The sequence below is a fragment of the Leguminivora glycinivorella genome, unplaced genomic scaffold (genome assembly GCF_023078275.1).
Source record: "Leguminivora glycinivorella isolate SPB_JAAS2020 unplaced genomic scaffold, LegGlyc_1.1 Scaffold3, whole genome shotgun sequence".
NCBI classification, from domain to species: domain Eukaryota; kingdom Metazoa; phylum Arthropoda; class Insecta; order Lepidoptera; family Tortricidae; genus Leguminivora; species Leguminivora glycinivorella.
In genome coordinates, this window is record NW_025952828.1 from 675818 (window position 1) to 698111 (window position 22294).

At 37.8% G+C, this 22294-nt stretch overlaps 1 protein-coding gene across 1 annotated transcript; it reads left to right on the forward strand.

Moving 5' to 3' along the window:
• Window positions 1-18340: 18340 nt before the first annotated feature.
• Window positions 18341-18784, forward strand: LOC125242006. The gene has a single exon (XM_048150705.1). The coding sequence runs from the start codon at window positions 18341-18343 to the stop codon at window positions 18782-18784; it is 444 nt and encodes a 147-aa protein (XP_048006662.1).
• The last annotated feature ends 3510 nt before the right edge of the window (window positions 18785-22294 follow it).

Genomic DNA, 22294 nt, shown 5'->3' on the forward strand with positions numbered 1-22294 from the left:
GTTGCACGCCCCGCTCTGCTCCGAGCGTCCGCTCAGGCCTTTCACTCAATTCGGTCTTTATCATTATGATTAAAGATTATGCAACTATCTCTGATACAACACGGTGTGAAATAAAGCAAAGCAAAGTCAACCTTTAATCACGGAACAACGTTCAAGACGAGCGAAACTTAAATTTCCCACGGGGAAGCAAAATGAACACTTGAACTATCGCGAGACAATGTTGCCAACATTAAAGTTGGAGCGAGTAGTGTTCTACAGCCTGGAAAAAAAGGGTACAATATAATAGGGGCGCCAATGTCCATGGAAACCGTTGAGGTAATTAATAAATAAATAAATATTGGGCACACCTTACACATCAACCTAGCCCCAAACTAAGCAAAGCGACGATATACATACTTAGATAAATACATACTGAAAATGAAAATGAAATATTTATTTTTCAACTAAGTAGGCATATTACACTGCGCATATGAACGTAAAATAAAGCTACGCAGGGTTAGAACCCTACGCCTCAGCCTCCAGAAGATTTCAGTCCCCCCTCAGTTGGGAGGGGGGTATCCACTATGGGACCGGCAAGAAACTCGGCGGGCCACTTCTTTTCAAGACATTACATCTTATAATTAACATGCATTAAATAACAAGATACAATTTGACATGTAAAAGTATTCATCAAAAAAATCTTAACAGACTAGGTAGGTACTATATGAAAATTAATTTCAATAAATTATATTATGGCTTAATAATACGTCGTTTTTCTTAAGAGAAAACATATCAAATTGTCACAGAAGAAAAAGATAATACATATCAATCTCAATGTCATTAAATAATGTACTTTACACAACATAAAATATTTGATGTGCTTTCTTATCTGAACTGTGTTCTCTACACATATGCATAGAGAATACTTATATACATAGAGAACATCCATGACTCGAGAACAAAATATCTGTGCTCATCACACAAATAAAAGCCCTTACGGGGATTCGAACCGAGGACCGCGGCTTAGCAGGCAGGGTCACTACCGACTGAACCAAACCGGCAGTTTCATTTCAGTCTACCCTATTTTGCCAGGCTGTACCTGAAGTGTCTCTATGTATTTTAATTACAAAATATAATTCCTAAGAGAATGATCAGTTTATATTTTCCCGACCGCTTTGAATGCCATTCGCAAATTGATACAAGATTGATACGAAAATAACCATTTGCTTCCCATTAATATTGGCTTCCAATATTTATTATGGCGCCGGTACTTTTAAATTGCCTCTCGTGTGGGGTCCGAATGAATGTCGTTAATTTTAATCAGCGTTCGATTTTCAATTACCTTGGAATGGAAAGTCGTTTCTACAGCTTGGCAAACCACAAAATTAAAATTTTGAAAAAAAACTCCGACATACTAAGAACACTCCCGAATAATTCAGCTTTCAAACAAAAAAACTAAACCTAAATCGGTGCCACAGACAGACACACACATACAGACAGACAAACAGACACGTCAAACTTATAGGTTAAATAAAAACCGGCCAAGAGCGTGTCGGGCCACGCTCAGAGTCAGTCAAAAACTACTGAATCTATCAAGTTCAAAATAACTTTCCTAGAAAGTCTTTATAAAGTTCTACTTTTGTGATTTTTTTCATATTTTTTAAACATAATTATGGCTCAAAAGTTAGAGGAGGGGACACACTTTTTTTCCTTTAGGAGCGATTATTTCCGAAAATATTAATATTATCAAAAAACGATTTTAGTAAACCCTATTCATTTTTAAATACCTAAGATCCAACAATATATCAGACGTTGGGGTTGGAATGAAAAAAAAATCAGTCCCCACTTTACATGTAGGGGGGGTACCCTAACAAAATATTTTTTTTTTAATTTTTTATTTTACCACTTTGTCGGCGTGATTGATATACATATTGGTACCAAATTTCAGCTTTCTAGTGCTAACGGTTACTGAGATTATCCGCGGATGGACGGACGGACGGACGGACGGACCAGACGGACGGACAGACAGACAGACATGGCGAAACTATAAGGGTCCCTAGTAGACTACGGGTACGGAACCCGAAAAAAGAGTAGAAATGGAACTTATTTTCTTTATTACTTACTGTTTTCACAGAAAAGCGACTCAATAGTTGCCACTTTCAAAATTGTTTACATAGACTGTGGCGCCCCTATTATTTCCTACACTTTTTTGCCAGGCTGTAAGCATAACTACAATCACGCTAACACATCAATCACGTTTACGTGTTTACCTTAATTTGACAATGTGTGCCCAGTAACATAACTCCCTTTTTTAGGGTTCCGTAGTCAACTAGGAACCCTTATAGTTTCGCCATGTCTGTCTGTCCGTCCGTCCGTCCGCTGATAATCTCAGTAACCGTTAGCACTAGAAAGCTGAAATTTGGTACCAATATAAAAGAAAAATAAACCGAAGAAGAGAGGGGCAACAACGCCGTGAGATTGATGATATCATCGACTTGGCGCGAGAGACAGACCCTGACAAGTTTCCAATATTTGTGGCCAGGGACTTACACAAGCTGCCCCCGATCGACTTTGATTCTGTGGATCTAACTTCGCTTCTAAAAGACATAGTAGTGCTTAAAAATGAACTGCAAACCATAAAAGCACGGTATGTTACGCAGGAGCAGTTTGAAAATTTGGAAAAGATCGCTATGGACTGCCGTAAGATCTCTAACGAAAGTGACCCATTCTATAGAAACGTTAGTCATTCGAATTTAAATGTTAACTTTAGGCGTGGTGCATATTTAAACAGCGGACCAATGGGTCTTCACTTATCCTCTCACAGTATAGAATGTGCCGATGAAGATAACAAGACTGTGATGTCTCGCTCGAGCCCGCTTAGAAACGGAATCTCGCCGTCGCACTCGCCGAAACGAAAACCAGCCGAACCTACGAGCAGCGCTAGCGCAGTTCACGATTGTACGGGCGCGCATGCGCTGGACCTTGCGTCGTCGCCATCTCCGCCGCGCTCCTCACCCCCGCCGACCGCCATTGCAACTAAACAGCCGCCGAGTACACAAGTGTCATGCACTGGTGAGCAAGTAGAAAGCAAGGAGTTATTAAATCCAGTGAAAATGGACTCTGCTATGAGCTTTGCTGACATAGCGAAACGGGGAGAATGGAAGCAAGTAGTGAAGAAGTCAAAACCTGCACCAAAAAATCGTCGTGTAGGCATGTTGGGCAAGGCCGAATCCAACACGAAATTCAAAGCTGCCGAACCGAAGATACCTATTCTCATTACCAACATACACAAAGACACCTCAAAAGCAGATATAATAGACTACATACGTGAGAAAACCTGTGAGACAGTGATACTAGAACAAATAGTTATGAAAAACAGAAGCAATAACTATAACGCGTATAAGTTTTATGTGTGTCAAGAAAAAGTAAACATGTTTTTAAATGAATCTTTGTGGCCGCGTGGAATAATATTTCGCCGATTTATTACATCTAATCATGTACTCATCAATACCGGTCGCGACACCGCGCCGGGCATGGCCGCCAGTGCTACGTCTGGTGCTACGTGTGCTACGAGTGCTACTACGAACATAAGTAAACAAACGTAATTTTATTTTATTTTATTTATGGGATTAAGTGAAGTAACGCTGTGCTCATTTAACTGTCGAAGCATTAAACGATCTATTGAAGATATTAGAAAACTGTGTAATACGGTGGATATAATAGCCATTCAAGAGCATTGGCTTATACCAAGTGAGCTAGCGTATTTAAACACCGTAAGTGACGAGTTTGCCTGCACCGGGACCTCGGCAGTGGATACGACGGCGGGAATGCTGCACGGCAGGCCGTACGGCGGTACTGCGCTTCTGTGGCGTAAGAAGCTCTTTCCGTCTACGTCGGTTATTCAGTGCGATAACGTTAGGATAAGCGCGATCGATATAACGTTAAGTGATAAACACATTATAGTGTTTAGTGTTTACATGCCGAATAACTCTATAGATAACTTGCAGGATTTCGTACAGTGCATTAGTACAATGGATGCTATAGTGAAAGAAAATTGCGTGGAAACGGTTTACTTATTAGGAGATTTCAACGCGCACCCTCACGAACTGTTTTATGACGAATTGCTAAGTTTTTGTGCGGAACGGGACTGGATATGTGCTGACATCGTTAAGTTAGGTATAGACTCGAGCGCGCACACATACCTGAGTGATATGAACGGATCTAAGCGGTGGCTGGATCACTGCGTAACCACGTCGGCTGGTTTGGACGCTATTGTAGATATTGTCATTGATTACGATGTGTATTGTTCTGACCATTATCCTATTGTAATTAAATGTAATTTTAATATTGTTAAGTCAAAGATGTACATTAATAATAACTGTGCAATATTTAAGGGAAAAAGTGTAACTTGGGGGAGAGAACATGTGACGAAATTGAAAAATACGAAAATAAATGTAATGAAGTATTAAAATTTATTGATTTTCCTTCCGAGTTAAGGAACTGCTGTGGTGGCTACTGCTTAAATAACTCGGAGCATTGTGTGATATTAGATAAAATGTACTCTAACATAGTATCAGCGTTATCTATGGCTTCGATACACAGCAAAGTCACCACGGGAGGTACCGGCCGCCGAAAAAAGATAGTCATAGGGTGGAACAAACATGTAAGCGAAGCGCACAGGGAGGCCAGGGCTAGATTCCAGGACTGGGTTTCGTGTGGTAAGCCGAATGGTGGGTCCGTTTTTGAAGCAATGACTCATAGTCGTAAAATCTTTAAGTCTAAGCTCAGATGGGTCCAAAATCATCAAGACCAAATAAAAATGGACTTACTTGCCGCACATCACAAGAAAAATGATTTTCGAAATTTTTGGAAAATGACAAAAAAGTTGGAAACTAGGCCTGGACTTTCTGTAAGCGTAGACGGAGTTTCAGACCCTAAGGGCATTGCGAATGTATTTAAGGATCATTTCAGCGTTCCACCCGCTGCATCAACCGGGGCCCGGCGGCAGCGGCTGCGCGATTTTGGGGTATCGGAGGGGAGTGACTTTCAAGTCCATTTCACTGCAGATGACGTAAGAAAAATAATAAAAGATATGAAAAGGGGAAAGTCGCCCGGTCACGATCACTTAAGTGTCGAGCATCTGCTGTTTGCTGGACCTCACCTGCCCCGCATACTGGCAATGTTCTTTAACCTTTGTATATGTCACTCGTACTTGCCATCTGATTTGACCAAAACCATTGTAGTGCCTATTGTCAAAAATAAAACGGGTGACATATCCAATAAGGCTAACTATAGGCCTATATCGTTAGCGACAATAGTGGCTAGGGTGCTCGACGGCTTGCTCAATGTACAATTGGACAAATGTGTAATGTTACATGATGCTCAGTTCGGCTTTCGACCTGGTTTATCCACCGAAAGTGCCATCATCTGTCTAAAGCAAGCCGTTGAGTACTACACACGAAGAAAGACACCTGTATATGCGTGTTTCCTCGATCTATCCAAAGCCTTCGATCTTGTTAACTATGATTTATTGTGGAAGAAGCTTGACGAAGTGCATTTTCCTATGGAACTTACGCGCATATTCAGGTGTTGGTATGGTGGCCAGCGAAATTGTATTCGCTGGGGTAGTGAGTTGTCGGACGAGTATGGTCTGGAGTGCGGGGTGCGGCAGGGGGGGCTAACCTCACCTAAGCTTTTTAATTTGTATATCGATGCCCTGATTGGTGAGCTCAGCAGTACACGTGTCGGTTGTCATATTGATCGGGTTTGTTTCAATAACATTAGCTATGCCGATGACATGGTACTGTTGAGCCCATCGATTGGCGGTCTGAGATTGCTTATTGAGAGGTGTGAGGTATATGCCCGTGCGCATAACCTTAAATATAATGTGACCAAAAGCGAATTTATGGTGTTCAAAGCGGGAAGCAAGTGCCCATCACACATCCCACCCATTCGTTTGAATGGCATGCAGCTGAAAAGGGTTTCATCATTTAAATACCTTGGGCACTTGGTAACCGACGATTTCCGTGATGACGCGGACATTGAGAGGGAGAGGAGAGCGTTGGCCGTCAGGGCCAACATGATAGCTCGCAGGTTTAGCAGGTGTACAGCGCAAGTGAAAATCACATTATTTCGAGCTTTCTGTACATCGCTGTACACCTGCAGCCTGTGGACTCGGTACACGCAAAGGACGTTTAACGCCATGCGCGTACAATATAACGACGCGTTCAGGGTGTTGTTGCGGCTGCCGCGGCATTGCAGCGCGTCCGGCATGTTCGCGGACGCGCATGTGGACGGGTTTCATGCGACGCTGCGTAAGCGCTGCGCCGCGACGCTGCGCAGGGTGCGCGATAGCCGCCACAGCCTCCTGAGCGTAGTTGCTGAGAGATGGGACAGTGGCCTCATTAAGCACTGGTCCTCTCTCCACTTATCTCTAGTACCTAAGTTAGTTATTTAAGATTATTTTTAAGTTAACCATAGTTTTTATGTTTTAGGTTAAGTTATACTAACAAAATATGGACCTTGTTTGTCTGAAATAAATGCATTTTATTTTATTTTTATTTTATTTAATATGTATATCAATCACGCCAACAAAGTGCAAAAATAAAAAATGGAAAAAAAATGTTTTATTAGGGTACCCCCCCTACATGTAAAGTGGGGGCTGATATTTTTTTTCATTCCAACCCCAACGTGTCGTATATTGTTGAATAGGTCTTTAAAAATAAATAAGGGTTTCCTAAGATCGTTTTTTGATAATATTAATATTTTCGGAAATAATCGCTCCTAAAGGAAAAAAAAGTGCGTCCCCCCCCCCTCTAACTTTTGAACCATATGTTTAAAAAATATGAAAAAAATCACAAATGTAGAACTTTATAAAGACTTTCTAGGAAAATTGTTTTGAACTTGATAGGTTCAGTAGTTTTTGAGAAAAATACGGAAAACTACGGAACCCTACACTGAGCGTGGCCCGACACGCTCTTGGCCGGTTTTATTTAATTTTCTTAGTCTCGATCGGAATCATTAGATTAGACCTATTGAAAAATGATTTTTACCAAATTACAGGTTGATGCCGAGTCAAAATAAAACCAAAACAATTGTTAATTCTGAATGGGCTTCGGCAAACTGTTTCAAGTACTTCTAAGTGCAAAGCGCAAGAGTATTTTTATGAAAAAATATACTTGAAGAAGACTTCAAAACGATTGGATAGAGAAGAGCAGGCAATGCTTTAATAACATAACCACAAAATTAAAATTTTGAAAAAACCCCCGACCGCGACATAGTTGACCGATTTTCATGAAACATGGCTAATAACACTCCCGAATAACTCAGCTTTCAGACAAAAACTAAATCTAAATCGGTTCATCCGTTTGGGAGCTACGATGCCACAGACACACAGACAGACAGACAAACAGACAGACAGACACGTCGGGTGTTAAAAATAGTTTTCGGACTTACGTATCGATGGTAGTTCAGTTTAATATTGACGTCATTTTTGTCACCCTATTTATTTATAATAAGAGCAACAAACGCAAGTGCTGAAATCGTTGAAAAAGCTAAAACGTGCTCGTCTGGGAAATTTAAATCGTTAGGAACGCGTAAACATCATTCGAAATGCGATTGCAATTTCCGCCAATAAAACGACGGCACAATCAAATGCATCCGCATAGGGTTTACTGTTGACTGAGTCACAAATAGGGAATATTACGGCAATGTTTTGCCGGTAGAGTGCAGCACTACCAAATATGTGTTGTACTAAACCATGGTATATGTACATACTATAGTCTTTTTAAAAGTTTACAATATTAATAACCTAACCACAAAATTAAAATTTTGAAAAAACCCCCGACCGCGACATAGTAGACCGATTTTCATGAAACATGGCTAAGAACACTCCCGACTAACTCAGCTTTCAGACAAAAAAAACTAAATCGAAGTCGGTTCATCCGTTCGGGAGCTACGATGCCACAGACAGACACACACACAGACAGACAGACAGACAAACAGACAGACAGACAGACACACACACAGACAGACACGTCAAACTTATAACACCCCGTCGTTTTTGCGTTGGGGGATTAAAAACGCAATTTTTATTTTATCTGTTTGACATTCGCCATTGCTTGTTATTAAATCATCATCAACTGATCCGCGTGCGATATTTGTGTTTTCGTTTGCTTTTTTTATTATTTTTCATTATGTATGGCATGAGATGTTGTTTGTTATCGTATTTATGTTGGGTCGTATTTATGATCTGTAGATTTTGTAAATGGTAGTTTGGTAGAAAAAAGTAAATATTTAATAGGTACTACACGAAATTTTGGCGGAAGACCGGGATATATGTAGGTAAAGGTTAAATTGCTTTACATCCTTATGCAAAGTTACAGTACAGTACAGTGTTAGTTACAATAAAAAACGAACGCTTTAACTGTGACAGACGGTTTTTTGCAACCAACCATTAAGCTTGAAAGTATCTAATTTGTAACTCAGCAATAATGTAATAATGGTTGTGAAATGTGCATGTGTATTCTGTATCCGAATAGTACCTTTACTCAAGATGCACCAACTGAGAATGTTACGTTCGAATCGGGTCCAAGTTAATATTATAATAGGATTAAAATAATGTTATCCTATTCAGCTTCCATTCTACATTTCAACTACCCTTTTACAATAAGAGTTTTGAATGATTCACGGTTATTTTCATTAGACTTATATTACGCGAAGGAGGGTAGATCGCGCGCTGTCTATACAACTTTAACATCCACCCGCCTTCGTCAGTTTTCCGTGATCATGATGCATGCAACTGCGTCGAAATATCGGGAGCTCGACAAAAATCAAAAAGGTAATCACGGTCTATATCCCGGTCAATATAAGTCTACCCTTTTACAAATTTAAATAAACCTTCCTTTATCCGGTTCTACAAAGGGTTTTAAAATAAATTAACTTAAGTACTAGCAGGGACTCGGCTAAATAAGTTAACCTTACCTTTGAATGGAAAGGCAATTTAAAATTTCCTCGTTCATTGTGAATTCTGAAAATATTTTATTATTATTAATTTAAAGGGAATAAAAGGTAGCTTTAGAGTTAAAGGTCTATTTGTTGAGTAATATTACTATTTGCGACAGAAATAGGTACTTAGAACGATACAGACCAATTTCATCCTTATGGCTCAGAATAATGTGGCACCTTCTTACTTGTGAACGTCACATACAGTCATACATTGTATATGTCGCAGTAAGATAGATAAAGCCGTTATATAGTTATAACCCTAGGGATATAATTATATGTCGTAACATAGTTAAACGAAAGCAATTTATTGCTATCTTACTAGGAATATAACTATAATACGTTACTAGTTTAGTCAAATAATTATATGACTGGATTCAGTTTAGTGAAGTGATTGTAGACAGGAGTATGGCGGTGCGGCGGAGGTATAGTTATAACCCTAGGGATATAATTATATGCGTTAAACAAACAAACCACAGTGAAGAATTGTTTAGGGCAAGAATTTGTTAATTATTTCCAATTCAATGTGCTTATTCTCTCTAAACACACAGACGGATGGACAAAGTCGCGACATAAGGGTTCCTTTTGATTTTTTTTGGTATAGAACTATAAAGAACCGGGACTTCCGGTTCCAGTCCCACTTAGAGACGTATTATAATTATATCCCTAGATTAAGTTTAATCCAGTGATATAATTATATAACTAAACTAGTACCTACCGTATTATAATTATATTCCTAGTAAGATGGTTATGAATCGCTTTTGTTTAGCTATGTTACGGCATATAATTATATCCCTAGGGTTATAAGTAACTATACCTCTGCCGCACCGTCGCACTCCTACCTACAATCATTTCACTAGACTGAATCCAGTCATATAACTATATGACTAAACTAGTAACGTATTATAGTTATATTCCTAGTAAGATAGCAATTAATCGCTTTCGTTTAACTATGTTACGACGTATAATTATATTCCTAGGGTTATAACTATATAACGGTTTTATCTATCTTACTGCGACATATACATACATTTACGTTTTGCCATTTGTATTGCGGATGCTCCATACAAACTTCCACTCCCCATTTTAGGAAGGTGGGGGGTTAATAAGAGACAAAAAATAGCCTATGTCATTCTCCATCCCTTCAACTATCTCCACTTAAAAAATCACGTCAATTCGTTACTCCGTCTTATCGTGAAAGACGGACAAACAAACAGACACACACTTTCTCATTTATAATATTAAAAAAAAATCCATACTAAGGCCAGTGTGGGGAAGACCGTCTGCCCAGAAAGACCGTCTACTGAATATAACTTTTGTATTTATATATAGAGTACCTAGTCTGTTCATATTCTTTGATGAATACTTTTGCATGTTAAATTGTATCTTGTTATTGAATGCATGTTAATTATAAGATGTAATGTTTTGAAAAGAAGTTGCCCGCCGAGTTTCTTGCCGGTCCCATAGTGGATACCCCCCTCCCAACTGAGGGGGGACTGAAATCTTCTCGAGGCTGAGGCGTAGGGTTAGAGCCGGCGTAGCTTTAACTTTATTTGACGTTCATATGCGCATTGTAATATGCGTACTTGAAAAATAAATATTTCATTTTCATTTTCATATATATATCACTTCTTACACCTTCGAAGGTATACCAGTTTTACATCCTTAATCCATTGGTCTTCAATATATTTTTTATTTTTTTTTATTTGTTGAGAAAATTTTTTTTCTTAAAATTTACAAGTTGTCGCCAAACTGTATAACAGTTTGTTAGCGGTGCGCTCTGTACATGTATCTATTATATTTTAATATATAATGCTATAATGTAAGTAAGAGTAGACACAACACAATACAATAGTTTAAATAGATATCCCTAGGACGAACACTAGTTAACAAAAAACTTGATTCGTGTTTCGAACTCTACCATCGAGTTCAACAAGGTTATGCAAAAAATTAAAATATAAAATAGAAGCAGTTGGAATGTGACATAGGCTACTTTTAGTCTCTTTCTAACGCGAACGAAGCCGCGGGCAAAAGCAAGTATAAGTATAAGTAAGTATGGATAAATTTAGCATCTAACACCCGATCGAATCCCCTGACGCGTCTTGAATAAGTAAGCGCCGTCACTCCGGGCGAGGATTATGGAAATTTAAACGGTTCACCTTTCAGAATGACGAAATTGTTCCTAGAATACGATCTAGAACCACCCTGTATATTGTATAATATTCAGATAGATAGATGAGTATTTGTAGGGCACCTGACATTAAACCGTCATTACTAATTTTACGTCCCAGGAATCGCGAATTTTTGACTTAAAATTTCCAACGTTCTCTTATATTTATATTCATATTCATATTCATTTATTCATAAAATCGCGTATAATGATTTTTTTTTTAATATTGTACAACTAGCTTTATTAACAATGTGTGAATCTGCCTTAGAAATCTATATTATTTGTGGTCATGGTTCATTAATATTTCTTGTATGTGGGTAGCTTTTGCACATTGTAATTTTAATAAATACATCAAACAAACAAAAACATGATAAAACTACTTAAAACTAAATACCTAACCTACTTATAAATAAAAAATTTGGCCTAAATCGCCGTCAATGGGCAAGGTACCCAGAAGGCTGGCAGCATTTCCACGCTGTATAGCGATACTTATACGTTGCGCAAAATACTGGCCAGCCCTCTGGTTGCCTGAGGTCTCTATTAGGCGAGATGACAAATGTTTATACAAATGACGGGCACTGGGCCCCCATGGCCCCAAGGTCTCAACGCCAAACGCCGCAAATATGTAGCTGGTTCCTAGGGCGGCATATTTGCGGCGTTTGATGCAAAAAATATAAAATTAACAATTTTACATGTCAAAGTTAAAGTTAAATTATCATAATTAGGGTACAATACAATATTACATTTTAAAAATAGAAAATACTCTCAAATAAATTCAATAATTAATTTAAAAAAAGAAATAGATGTTGAACAATAATTACAAAAAATAATAATAATAGTATGTGATCGTATTGAACATTAAATTGCATTATTATTATAATATTCTGAGATGTCATAAAAAGCATTAATAGTCAGCCATTTCCTTAATTTACTATAAAATAAATAAATATTGGGGGACACCTTACACAGATCAAACTAGCCCCAAACTAAGCAAAGCTTATACTATGGGTGCTAGGCGACGATATACTTACTTATATAGATAGAAAACATCCATGACTCAGGAACAAATATTTGTGCTCATCACAGAAATAAATGCCCTTACCGGGATTTAAACCCGGGACCGCTCGTATGCGCTGCGTAGGCCAGACCGGTCGTGTATGAACTTAACAATGTGCTCTCAATAGTTTATGATCGCTTCATTTGATGATTGAGTTACACACTAGCATTGACAATTGACATGTTATCAACTCATCGAATGTCCTAGAAATTGTACATAAACAATACCGATTTTTCGCTGTCGCTGCATTTGATAGTCCCGGCATCTTTGCCAGTAACAGCTATAGCATCCATTTGTCATCTTCTATTTTTTAAGAGTTTTAAGTGATTCACGGTTAGTTTCATAAGACTTATATTGACCGGGATATAAACCGTGAATACCTTTTTGATTTATATTCAGGTCCCGATATTTCGAGTGTGAACGCGACTAGTGGCAACGCTGAGAGTGAACGCAGCCGACGCGCGCGAATGAGGGTAGATCGCGCGCTGTCTACGCAACTTTGACATCCACCCGCCGTCTTCAGTTTCCCGTGATCATCATGCATGCAACAGCGTCGAAATATCGGGACCTCAATAAAAATCAAAAAGGTAATCACGGTTTATATCCCGGTCAATATAAGTCTTCTATTTTTTAATTTTGCGAGATTTCCACAATAACCTTAAAGCCCAATAAAACGAAATAAACCAAACCAATTCGTTTAAAATCACGTAAATACAGATTTAAGCGTTCAGCGCTAATGAATTTCAATTACGCTAAAAGGGTAAAACAATCCCACCCTTAATTTACTAAACATCCTATCTCACCCTCCCCCTTACTCATTTCTCGTCCTTTTTGCTTGACCAATAAGGTTTGAATTTGAATTTGTAATATTATTGATATATTAGAAAGAAAAGCGGTAAAACATCTGTCTCTAGTGCGTTGAGGTGGAAGGGGAATTTACACGAGCTATCAATTTTACCTGCCAATGAATGGGGTGGAGCACAGAGCACCACATATAGATAACTCAATTTATCAAAATATATATGACGACCGGTCTGGCCTAGCGTGTAGTGACCTTGCCTGCTACGCCGTGGTCGGGACCGGGGTTCGAATCCCGGTAAAGGCATTTATTTGTGCGATGAGCACAGATATTTGTTCCTGAGTCATGAGTGTGTTTTATATTATAGTTCTGTGTGTGTAAGACTGTCCTATAATATTTAATATTTTAATATAATTATGACGCACACGGCGCACACTGGTTGTTTATTTATTTATGTATCTGCATTCTGCAATAATTCACGAGGTGCATAAAACACGTGTGCTAGCCCTGCAATTTTTAATATCACACTTTTTTACGCCATAATCAATTAGGCCGTTTTGGAAAATTTTGATGGTCTCTAGCGCCTTTAAAAAGTAAATGTAACTTTGGGAGTAACTTTTATTGGTATAATTATGAAAATGAAAAATGAAAAATGTTTATTGTAGTAACACAAAAATCGTCATTACAACTGGGGTGGTGCCTCAAATTAATAAAAAAATAGTGAAAAAAATTGTATTTCATACATTTTCCCGATTTCAGGATACAGTAGACAGCCCTGGGACAAAATTCTTTCCTCGGACTTAAATACATAAATAAAATTCGGATTTCACGAGAAAAGATCGAGTTTCTCATGAAATGGATAGAAAGAACGAACCAATCATACATTCAAATGAATGAAAACATTCCCATTTCGTGGCACATATAAGTATGGACCCATCTGGACTGCGTTACTTTGCACCATCCGCCAGGCAAGTGATCTGTGATACAGAATTAGGGAAAATGTTTGAAGTTGGATTGAGACACACGTGGTTTGCCATTATTTCGAATCAGTATCCAGAACTGGCAATTTTAGAAGCTTTTGTTTAATGCTTCTACCAAAGATCAAATGTAGAAATTTCATTTCATTTATTTTATTTTGCTTTGTGTCAAATGTAGTTGTGTAAAATAACCAGTAATCGGAACTATGGGAGTAAAACTTCAACAAAACTTGCTAAGTGGACATTTTAGAGTACTTACAGCCATGAAAATATTAATATCCTTGAAATTTTGGATTCAGAATCAAATTTAACACTGATCTGAAAATAATAATCTTGGTTAAAACCGAAATAAATTACACATATGAAAGAAAAAGTGACCAAGGCTTCTCTATACATTAAGGCCTAAACTAAAGTGTCATGCCAATTGACGTTGTGCGTGAAATAGTTATTTGTTATACAAGGGGGCAAAGTTGTATTTTAACGCCGAGTGTAGAATTGAAAAACGAGCAAGAGAAAGGATTCTATAGTTGATTCGAGAATAGAATCCTGAACTTAGCGAGTTTTTCAATACACGAGAAGTAAAATACATTTGCACCCGTGTGTACAGTGTTGGCCGAACGTCAATGCAATTAACCATTAAAAATTTACCACTGAAAACGTTAATTGCTAATAACCATTGACAATTGACGGAAAATTAATTGTTAATTGCAATTAACACCAATTTCCATTAACGTTAATGCATTTCGAAAAATTAACAATTGAAAAGGATTAATGGCTAATTGCTACACAAACCATTAAAAATTAAATTAATTGCTAATGTAAATTGAAAGTGTCATTGACAATTAACAATTAACAAAAATAAATTGTGTAATTTAAAAAAGACGAAACATATAAAAGTTTTAAGTAGGTTGTGGTTGTACCTAGTGGAACTCAGGTTTAGTGCAACATAAAAACAAGCCGTTTTCGTCATCCAACTCGCCTTGATGAGTATTTGGGTGAGCTGATAACAATATAGAGCCCAAGATAGAGCTGATGCTGAACCCTGACAGCACATAAGGGAACTTCGGGTTCGGTACAACACACGTGTGTCTATATCGCACCAAACCTGAGTTCATCTAGGGACTGCTAGGGTTTAGGCCGGGTCATTCTGCTGGGCCTTATTGACTCACTGAAGTTTGTTTTCATATGATTTATAATTTTTAAATACTTTTAATAAAATAGTAGTATCAATTATTAGTTCATGAAAAAAATAAATTAATTGCATTAAACATAATTGCAATTGAAATCAATGATCATTAATTTTTATTAACTTTAATGGCATTAATCAGACAATTGCATTGACAATCAATGGCATTAAGCTTCGCCAAAATTCAATGGCCATTACATTTAGTTGCAATTACCATTAATGCAATTGATTAATTGCGAAATCAATGGCCAATGCAATTGATTAATGGTTAATGGCAATTGAGGATTACGGCCAACACTGCGTGTGTAACACAAAACTTTTCCCCTCACTACAGCGAGGAAACTACAACGCAAAAAATGCGTTTATCACTGCTTCCAGTAGTTCTATAGGTGGTTAATCATCTTCATTACTAAATTCACCTACTTTTGTCAATTTTAAAGCAGTTAATTTGACTATATTCAAGGTCAAATTACTTTACCCACAAGTGGATAAAATGCGTTTTACCGGCTGGCGTTAAAGAATAAAACACGTGTTTCCGAACTAGTGAGGGGAAAAATATATTGCAATATATATTCTTCTATTATTTTATATGTAAGAAGTTATGATATAATTTTAATTGATACCTAAGACTGAACCATCTCCTCCACGGGACAGGCATCTGCCTAGTGTGGAGGTCAGTTTAATTGTATACATAACTGTATTTTCTTGGAAATAAACAAATTTTATTATATATTTTTTTTAATATTACGTTCAACAACACACCGAAACTAAGTCTAGGAATGAGATCCGATCCGAGGCTCATTTATGTAAAAAGCCCAAAAATACAACAGCATACATATAATCAAGCCTTACACGTATTTGTAAATACATGTATCCCATAAAGGGGTAGGCAAAGCACATGAACTACTAAGTTTCAGTGCCACTCTTGGCAAAAAGGGGTTAAAAGAAATCCAAATTGTGACATTGCAGTGAAAGGTTGCCAGCCTCTCACCTACGCCACAATTTAACCCATCCCACAGTCGAATGTTATAAAACCTTAGTAAATGTCGTTTGCTGCCGAATACACTGATCATTTTAAATACGCAATAATGCAGTTACAGTTTCTTCTATGGCCATTTATTTAAGTATATTTCGACAGGTACTTTTTTTACAAATTCGACGCTTCACTAAAAAATAGGTTCAAATAATTACCACGGAATCCTTAAAGCATTATCAGTATTATCACAATACTCACCGTTAAACTGAATAAAAGCTTCCAGAGAAATAAGTTTCCAGAACTTTAGGTGCCCCCCGGACGTAGGTACTCTTTATGTTATGTTGTTTTTAATAACATACTTTAATAATTTCACGTCGTCTTGTTGTGATAGACGAGTGAATAATAAGGACTGTTAATCACAGCAGTGAGATGCGAAGCTCATCAAATATCGAGGGTTTACTGGTGAAACCCAATAAGTTCCCATGCAGGGTCATCTTTGTCTGGGTTATATGTGTTTTTAAATTTAAGTGTGTAATCTATATAAATAAAAATAAATTGCTGTTCGTTAGTCTCCTTAAAACTCGAGAACGGCTGGGCCGATTGAGCTGATTTTGGTTCTATTTGGTTTTAAATAGAAATTCAGCCTTACTGACATGGAGATATAATAATACTGTACCTACGCTTGTATGTTGTATGAATAAATAAAATGAACCGCCAAGTTGAGCAAACTGGTTTTTGAAATTCGAACTATGTGCAATTTCCACAATGTTGTTATTTCATGGACAAATTATCTCGATTTATCGGGTTTCAGCAAAAAAACCCTCGATACGAGTATGTATTCAAAAGGCTTATCTTAAAATGATAAGCGTAAAATCAAAGCAATATTAACAATAGTTATTTGTTTTTCAGGAGGAAAAAGTTGTTCATAAACCGCGCGTGCCAATATTGATAGCCGAGCAAGTGAGAGATTGAGCATCGCAAGTGTTTCAAGGGCCGAAGGTTGAACAAACTTTGACACCGAGAAAAACAAGAAAATTCACCTCACCAACACGAACAAAATATTAACGTTAAACCATCAAACTATGTAAATCACACGTTTTCGAATATCAAAATTGATCTTTACCAGTTGGTGTTGTGAAAAAAATATTGTTAAAATATAGCAGATAGCCTGTACGAAAAAACTAGAATCGTGGAATAAGAGAGCATTCTTTAACTCGTCTCTGTCCTAACATATGATTGCGTACTCCCATATGCGCTGTCAGGGTTTTTTAAAGCCGAAACGAGGGCGTCAGGGGCCCTCGGCCATTAGCATAACAATGTGCTATGCCTTTTATGTTATGAGGCATTTCATAACTCGGTGTATATTTAAATATAAACAAAGGGGATGTACGCTCATTCGAGAACTTCAGAGGAATCAAGCTTACCTCGCATACCCTAAAAATCTGGGAAAGAGTTATAAATCAGCGCCTTCTTAAACTTGTTAAAATTACAGAAAATCAGTTTGGCTTCACCCCTGGGAAGGGCACTATGGATGCAATTCATGCGATAAGAACGGTAATGGAAAAAGCAAGGCATAATAAACAGACGCTATGGATGGTCTTCATAGATTTGGAAAAGGCGTTTGACAGAGTACCTAGAACCCTTATATGGCAGGCCTTAAGAGCGCACAATGTTCCCGAACAGTATGTGAAAATCATCATGGACATGTACAGCGAAGTTTATACAGTCGTTAGAAGTCCTGCAGGCCTGTCAAAGAGCTTCGATGTTAAAGTGGGCGTACATCAAGGCAGCGCTCTAAGTCCATTGCTGTTCAACATCGTCATGAATTACCTGACTGCAAAAATACAAAAGCCTACACCCTGGAGCCTGTTATACGCTGATGATGTTGTGTTGATATCTGACAGTAAACACAGCATTCAACAAAATCTGGAACAATGGAGGGAAGCCCTGGAAAACAATGGATTAAAAATAAGTAGAACAAAAACCGAATACATGGTCTGCCATATCAACGGCGTTCATCCCACGGATACTGATGTCACTTTAGACAATGTCTAGCTGCCACAAGTTAACAAATTCAAGTATCTTGGATCTGTGATATCAGACGATAGCACGTTGGATGCGGATGCCACGCACAGAGTCGCAGCAGGGTGGAACAAATGGCGCCAGCTTACGGGAGTTATGTGTGATACAAAAATGCCAGTAAGAACGAAAGGCACAGTTTACAAGACTGCAATAAGGCCGGCTATTCTATATGGCACTGAAACATGGGCTGCCAAAAACGTACACACTCAGAAGCTCCACACCGCTGAAATGCGCATGCTGAGATGGTCGAGCGGGGTCACGCTAAAAGACAAAGTTCGCAACGAATACATCCGAGGTAGTCTAAAGGTGGCCCCGATCACCGATAAACTCGCAGAGACCAGACTCAGGTGGTATGGTCATGTCATGCGCAGACCAGAAGATTTTGTCGTGAAGAAGTGCCTTTCCATCGCAACAAGCAAAAGGGGAAGCGGTAGACCGCCAGCCACATGGCTAACGACTGTCCAGAGGGACATGAAAACTCTATCATTACAATGCAATGACGTATATGACCGCAACAAATGGTGTGACATGATTAAGAAAGCCGACCCCGTGTAGCGGGATAAAGGCGAGGACAAAGAAGAAGAGGTGTATATTTAAATATGAGTAGATCATGTTCACAATTGATATTTGCCAGTCGCTTTTCGGTGAAGGAAAACATCGTGAGGAAACCGGACTAATTCCAATAAGGTCTAGTTTACCCTTCGGGTTGGAAGGTCAGATGGCAGTCGCTTTCGTAAAAACTAGTGCCTACGCCAAATCTTGGGATTAGTTTTCAAAGCGGACCCCAGGCTCCCATGAGCCGTGGCAAATGCCTGGATAACGTAAGGAGGATGATGATATGAAATAGATTATTCATAAAAATGTTACATTTCACAAAGCTTAGATACTGAAAAAATATAGACTACCAATGAGTTTTTCGGAACTTATGTGCGAAATGTCATTTGATATTTGCCAGTAGCTTTTCGGTGAAGGAAAACATCGTGAGGAAACCGGACTAATTCCAATAAGGTCTAGTTACCCTTCGGGTTGAAAGGTCAGATGGCAGTCGCTTTCGTAAAAACTAGTGCCTACGCCAAATCTTGGGATTAGTTTTCAAAGCGGACCCCAGGCTCCCATGAGCCGTGGCAAATGCCGGGATAACGGAAGGAGGATGATGATAGATCGTATTCACAATTTATTATTTTACAAATTATTATTAAACAGTATTTTGACGTTTACGCTGTGACATTGTTGAATGAAGGCTGTTTGATTACAAATTTTACTGAGAAAGAATACCTTTCAGTACCACCAGGCCTACGTCACTCGCTCGCGGTTGCGCGTTAAGTACCTACACGCTGGCCGTTCATTCGAATGAACCAGTGGCAGAGGGGCGCCACGCGCCCGCCTGTAATCAGTAATCAGTAATTCTTTATTGCTATCATAGGTACATAAGTTAGGCCATTTCAGTAGGTATAGCACAGCTATGAACCCTGTAAGGGCACTGCAAATATAGTTCTTAATAACTAAAAATCTTAATACTTATAATCTTATAAATCTTAATACCTATATTGCTATGAGAACATTTTTATGTTGTAACATATTTTAATTTTCAAAAAATTCCTTCATGTTATGGTAACTTCTTGTTGAATTAACTGTCAATTTTTTCTTCCTTAATAGTCGTATGGCACGATTGGCACTTACCTTCTTCTGAGTTTTACGTAGTAACTTATTATAAGTAGTATTTAACCGGGCGACTAAATAACCATAGAAATGGGTATCAAAAATAATAGTTTGGCGACTAAAATGGGGCCTCAAAATATTTCAATATGAGGTAGCATTTTAATGTCATTACGGCTAAGGTTTATTCAGTCGCGAGTACCAACTATTTATTTGTCAACTGAATTATTATATTGGAAACAATTTAAGAGATACAGTTAAGTAGGTAAACGGCTGTCTATTAATATAAAATATACAGTTCTTTTAAAATATTTATATAGCAAATTACCATAAAAAGTACATTTTAAAATTTATACATCGGCACTGGCACCTGAGCAGTCATTTTAATAAAAAAAAAGAATTTTAAAAAATATAACGGTCGACAAAATATTATACTTATAGGTAAGAAATTAGGTGTTTGCGGGTGCTGGCAACTTCGTCTATACAATTAATTTAACTTTTCATGACGTTTACTCTATCGAATCTAAGGCTGGCCTTACGTAGTCTTAACATCACTCTGAAAGATTAATTTTTTTGGCAGGAAAACCTTACTCAGAATATGCTTTGGCATAAATCGTTCCGCAGATTTTATAATATCGAATCTTATGCTGGCATAATGTTCATGAGCAAAATTATCTTCTAAATTAAGAGTACTTCCGTAGATTTTTGTTTGCATAATATTTAGGCGGTAAAAAGTTGTCCATCTTCTTCCTATTTTTTCTGTTTTGATAGCGAGTCATGTGTGTTGGGGGTGCATGCGTCTGGGACTGTATTTCATTTCCTTTTTGCTATCGTTGTTTTGTTCATACAAAGTACATATAATCACGCCTGTATCCCGTAAAGGGGTAGACAGAGCACATGAACTACTAAGTTTCAGTGCCACTCTTGGCAAAAAGGGGTTGAAAGAAATCCAAATTGTGACATTGCAGTGACAGGATGCCAGCCTCTAGTCTACGCCACATTTTAACCCATATCCCACAGTCGACTTCTACGACACCCACGGGAAGAAAGGGGGTGGTGAAATTCTTAACCCGTCACCACACGGGCCATACTTAGCAAATTTGGTAGGATTTATATTCTACTAAAAAATAACCTAACCCTAACCTACTTTTCGCTAGCACAAAATAATTCTGCTCTTGTAATATTATACTATACGATTATCATGGCAATTTTTTTGAACGTCGGTGGCAAACAAACATACGATCGGCCTGATGGAAAGCGGTCACCGTAACCTATGGACGCCTGCAACTCAAGGGGTGTCACATGCGCGTCATATTTGAGGCTCATTTTTTTTTTGTCGCCACAATATTAAAACACAGCCAAATTATATTATTGTATGCCCGACATAACTTCCCGTTTAATATTTTAGTTGCCCGGTTAATTATATGCCTTAGTTAAATAAAGCGTAGATATTTGTCGTTTTGAGGGCAAGTGAAGGATCTGTTACGTTAGTAACTTATTAATAATCTGTGGTACCAACAAAAGAAGTTTAAAATTTCACAAAATCTACCTTACTCTGTATATATGTCGCTTTAAAACAAGAACATTCCACATCAGAACCTTGGAAATTAATTGTAATCAATATAATTCGATACAAGGCCCGTGTAATACTCGTAAATGCCCTGAAGTAAAATTGCTTCATTTTCTCTTTGTGATACCGAGCCTTACGAGATTGAAGAGTAATTCACGTCACAATATTAATTGAATCCCGGTCTAGTTTAGATAAATGACAATCAATTAATTTGGAATCAATCGTAATTAAAACGGCAATAAATTTTAATCATTAGGTATATATATTTCATCCATTGAACTAGTTCTTAATAGCTGCTAGTAATGGAACTTACCTAATATAATAGCACAGACATATATATATCCGTAAAAAAAAACCGCACATCCGAACCATCAAGAGAAACTATGAGTAGGTACTCAACTCACACCATTACTAGCCCCGATGCAGAAGAGTTCGTCTAGTAATACAGAAATATTTTGTTTATTCTAATAACGTTTACACATGTAGGTATATCACGACCCAGTAGTGAGAATTGTAAAAGTACTCTAATATAGTTTATTTTAAATATAAAATAAAGTTGCATGTGACTTATATTGTTAAAAAAAGAACTTTAAAAAAATGTTGTCTTAATCACGTTCTCCTCCCCTGTAGCAGTTCTGCATGCATAGGCTTTAAGATTTGTTTTTAGTTTATTAGCAGAACTTAGTTACTTTCCTTGGGCCGCCTTACATCAGTCATGCTCATGAATTATAATACCCATCGATAAAAGATAAAAAATAAATGGTGATTTTCTTCCTTTCAGTATCAATGATATTTCTTGTATTTAGATTTAGTTATTGTACAATGTACAATACTGCCAT

Coding starts and splice junctions, on each gene's coding strand:
- LOC125242006 (XM_048150705.1), top strand. CDS start 18,341: ATGCCAGTAAGAACGAAAGGCACAGTTTACAAGACTGCAATAAGGCCG.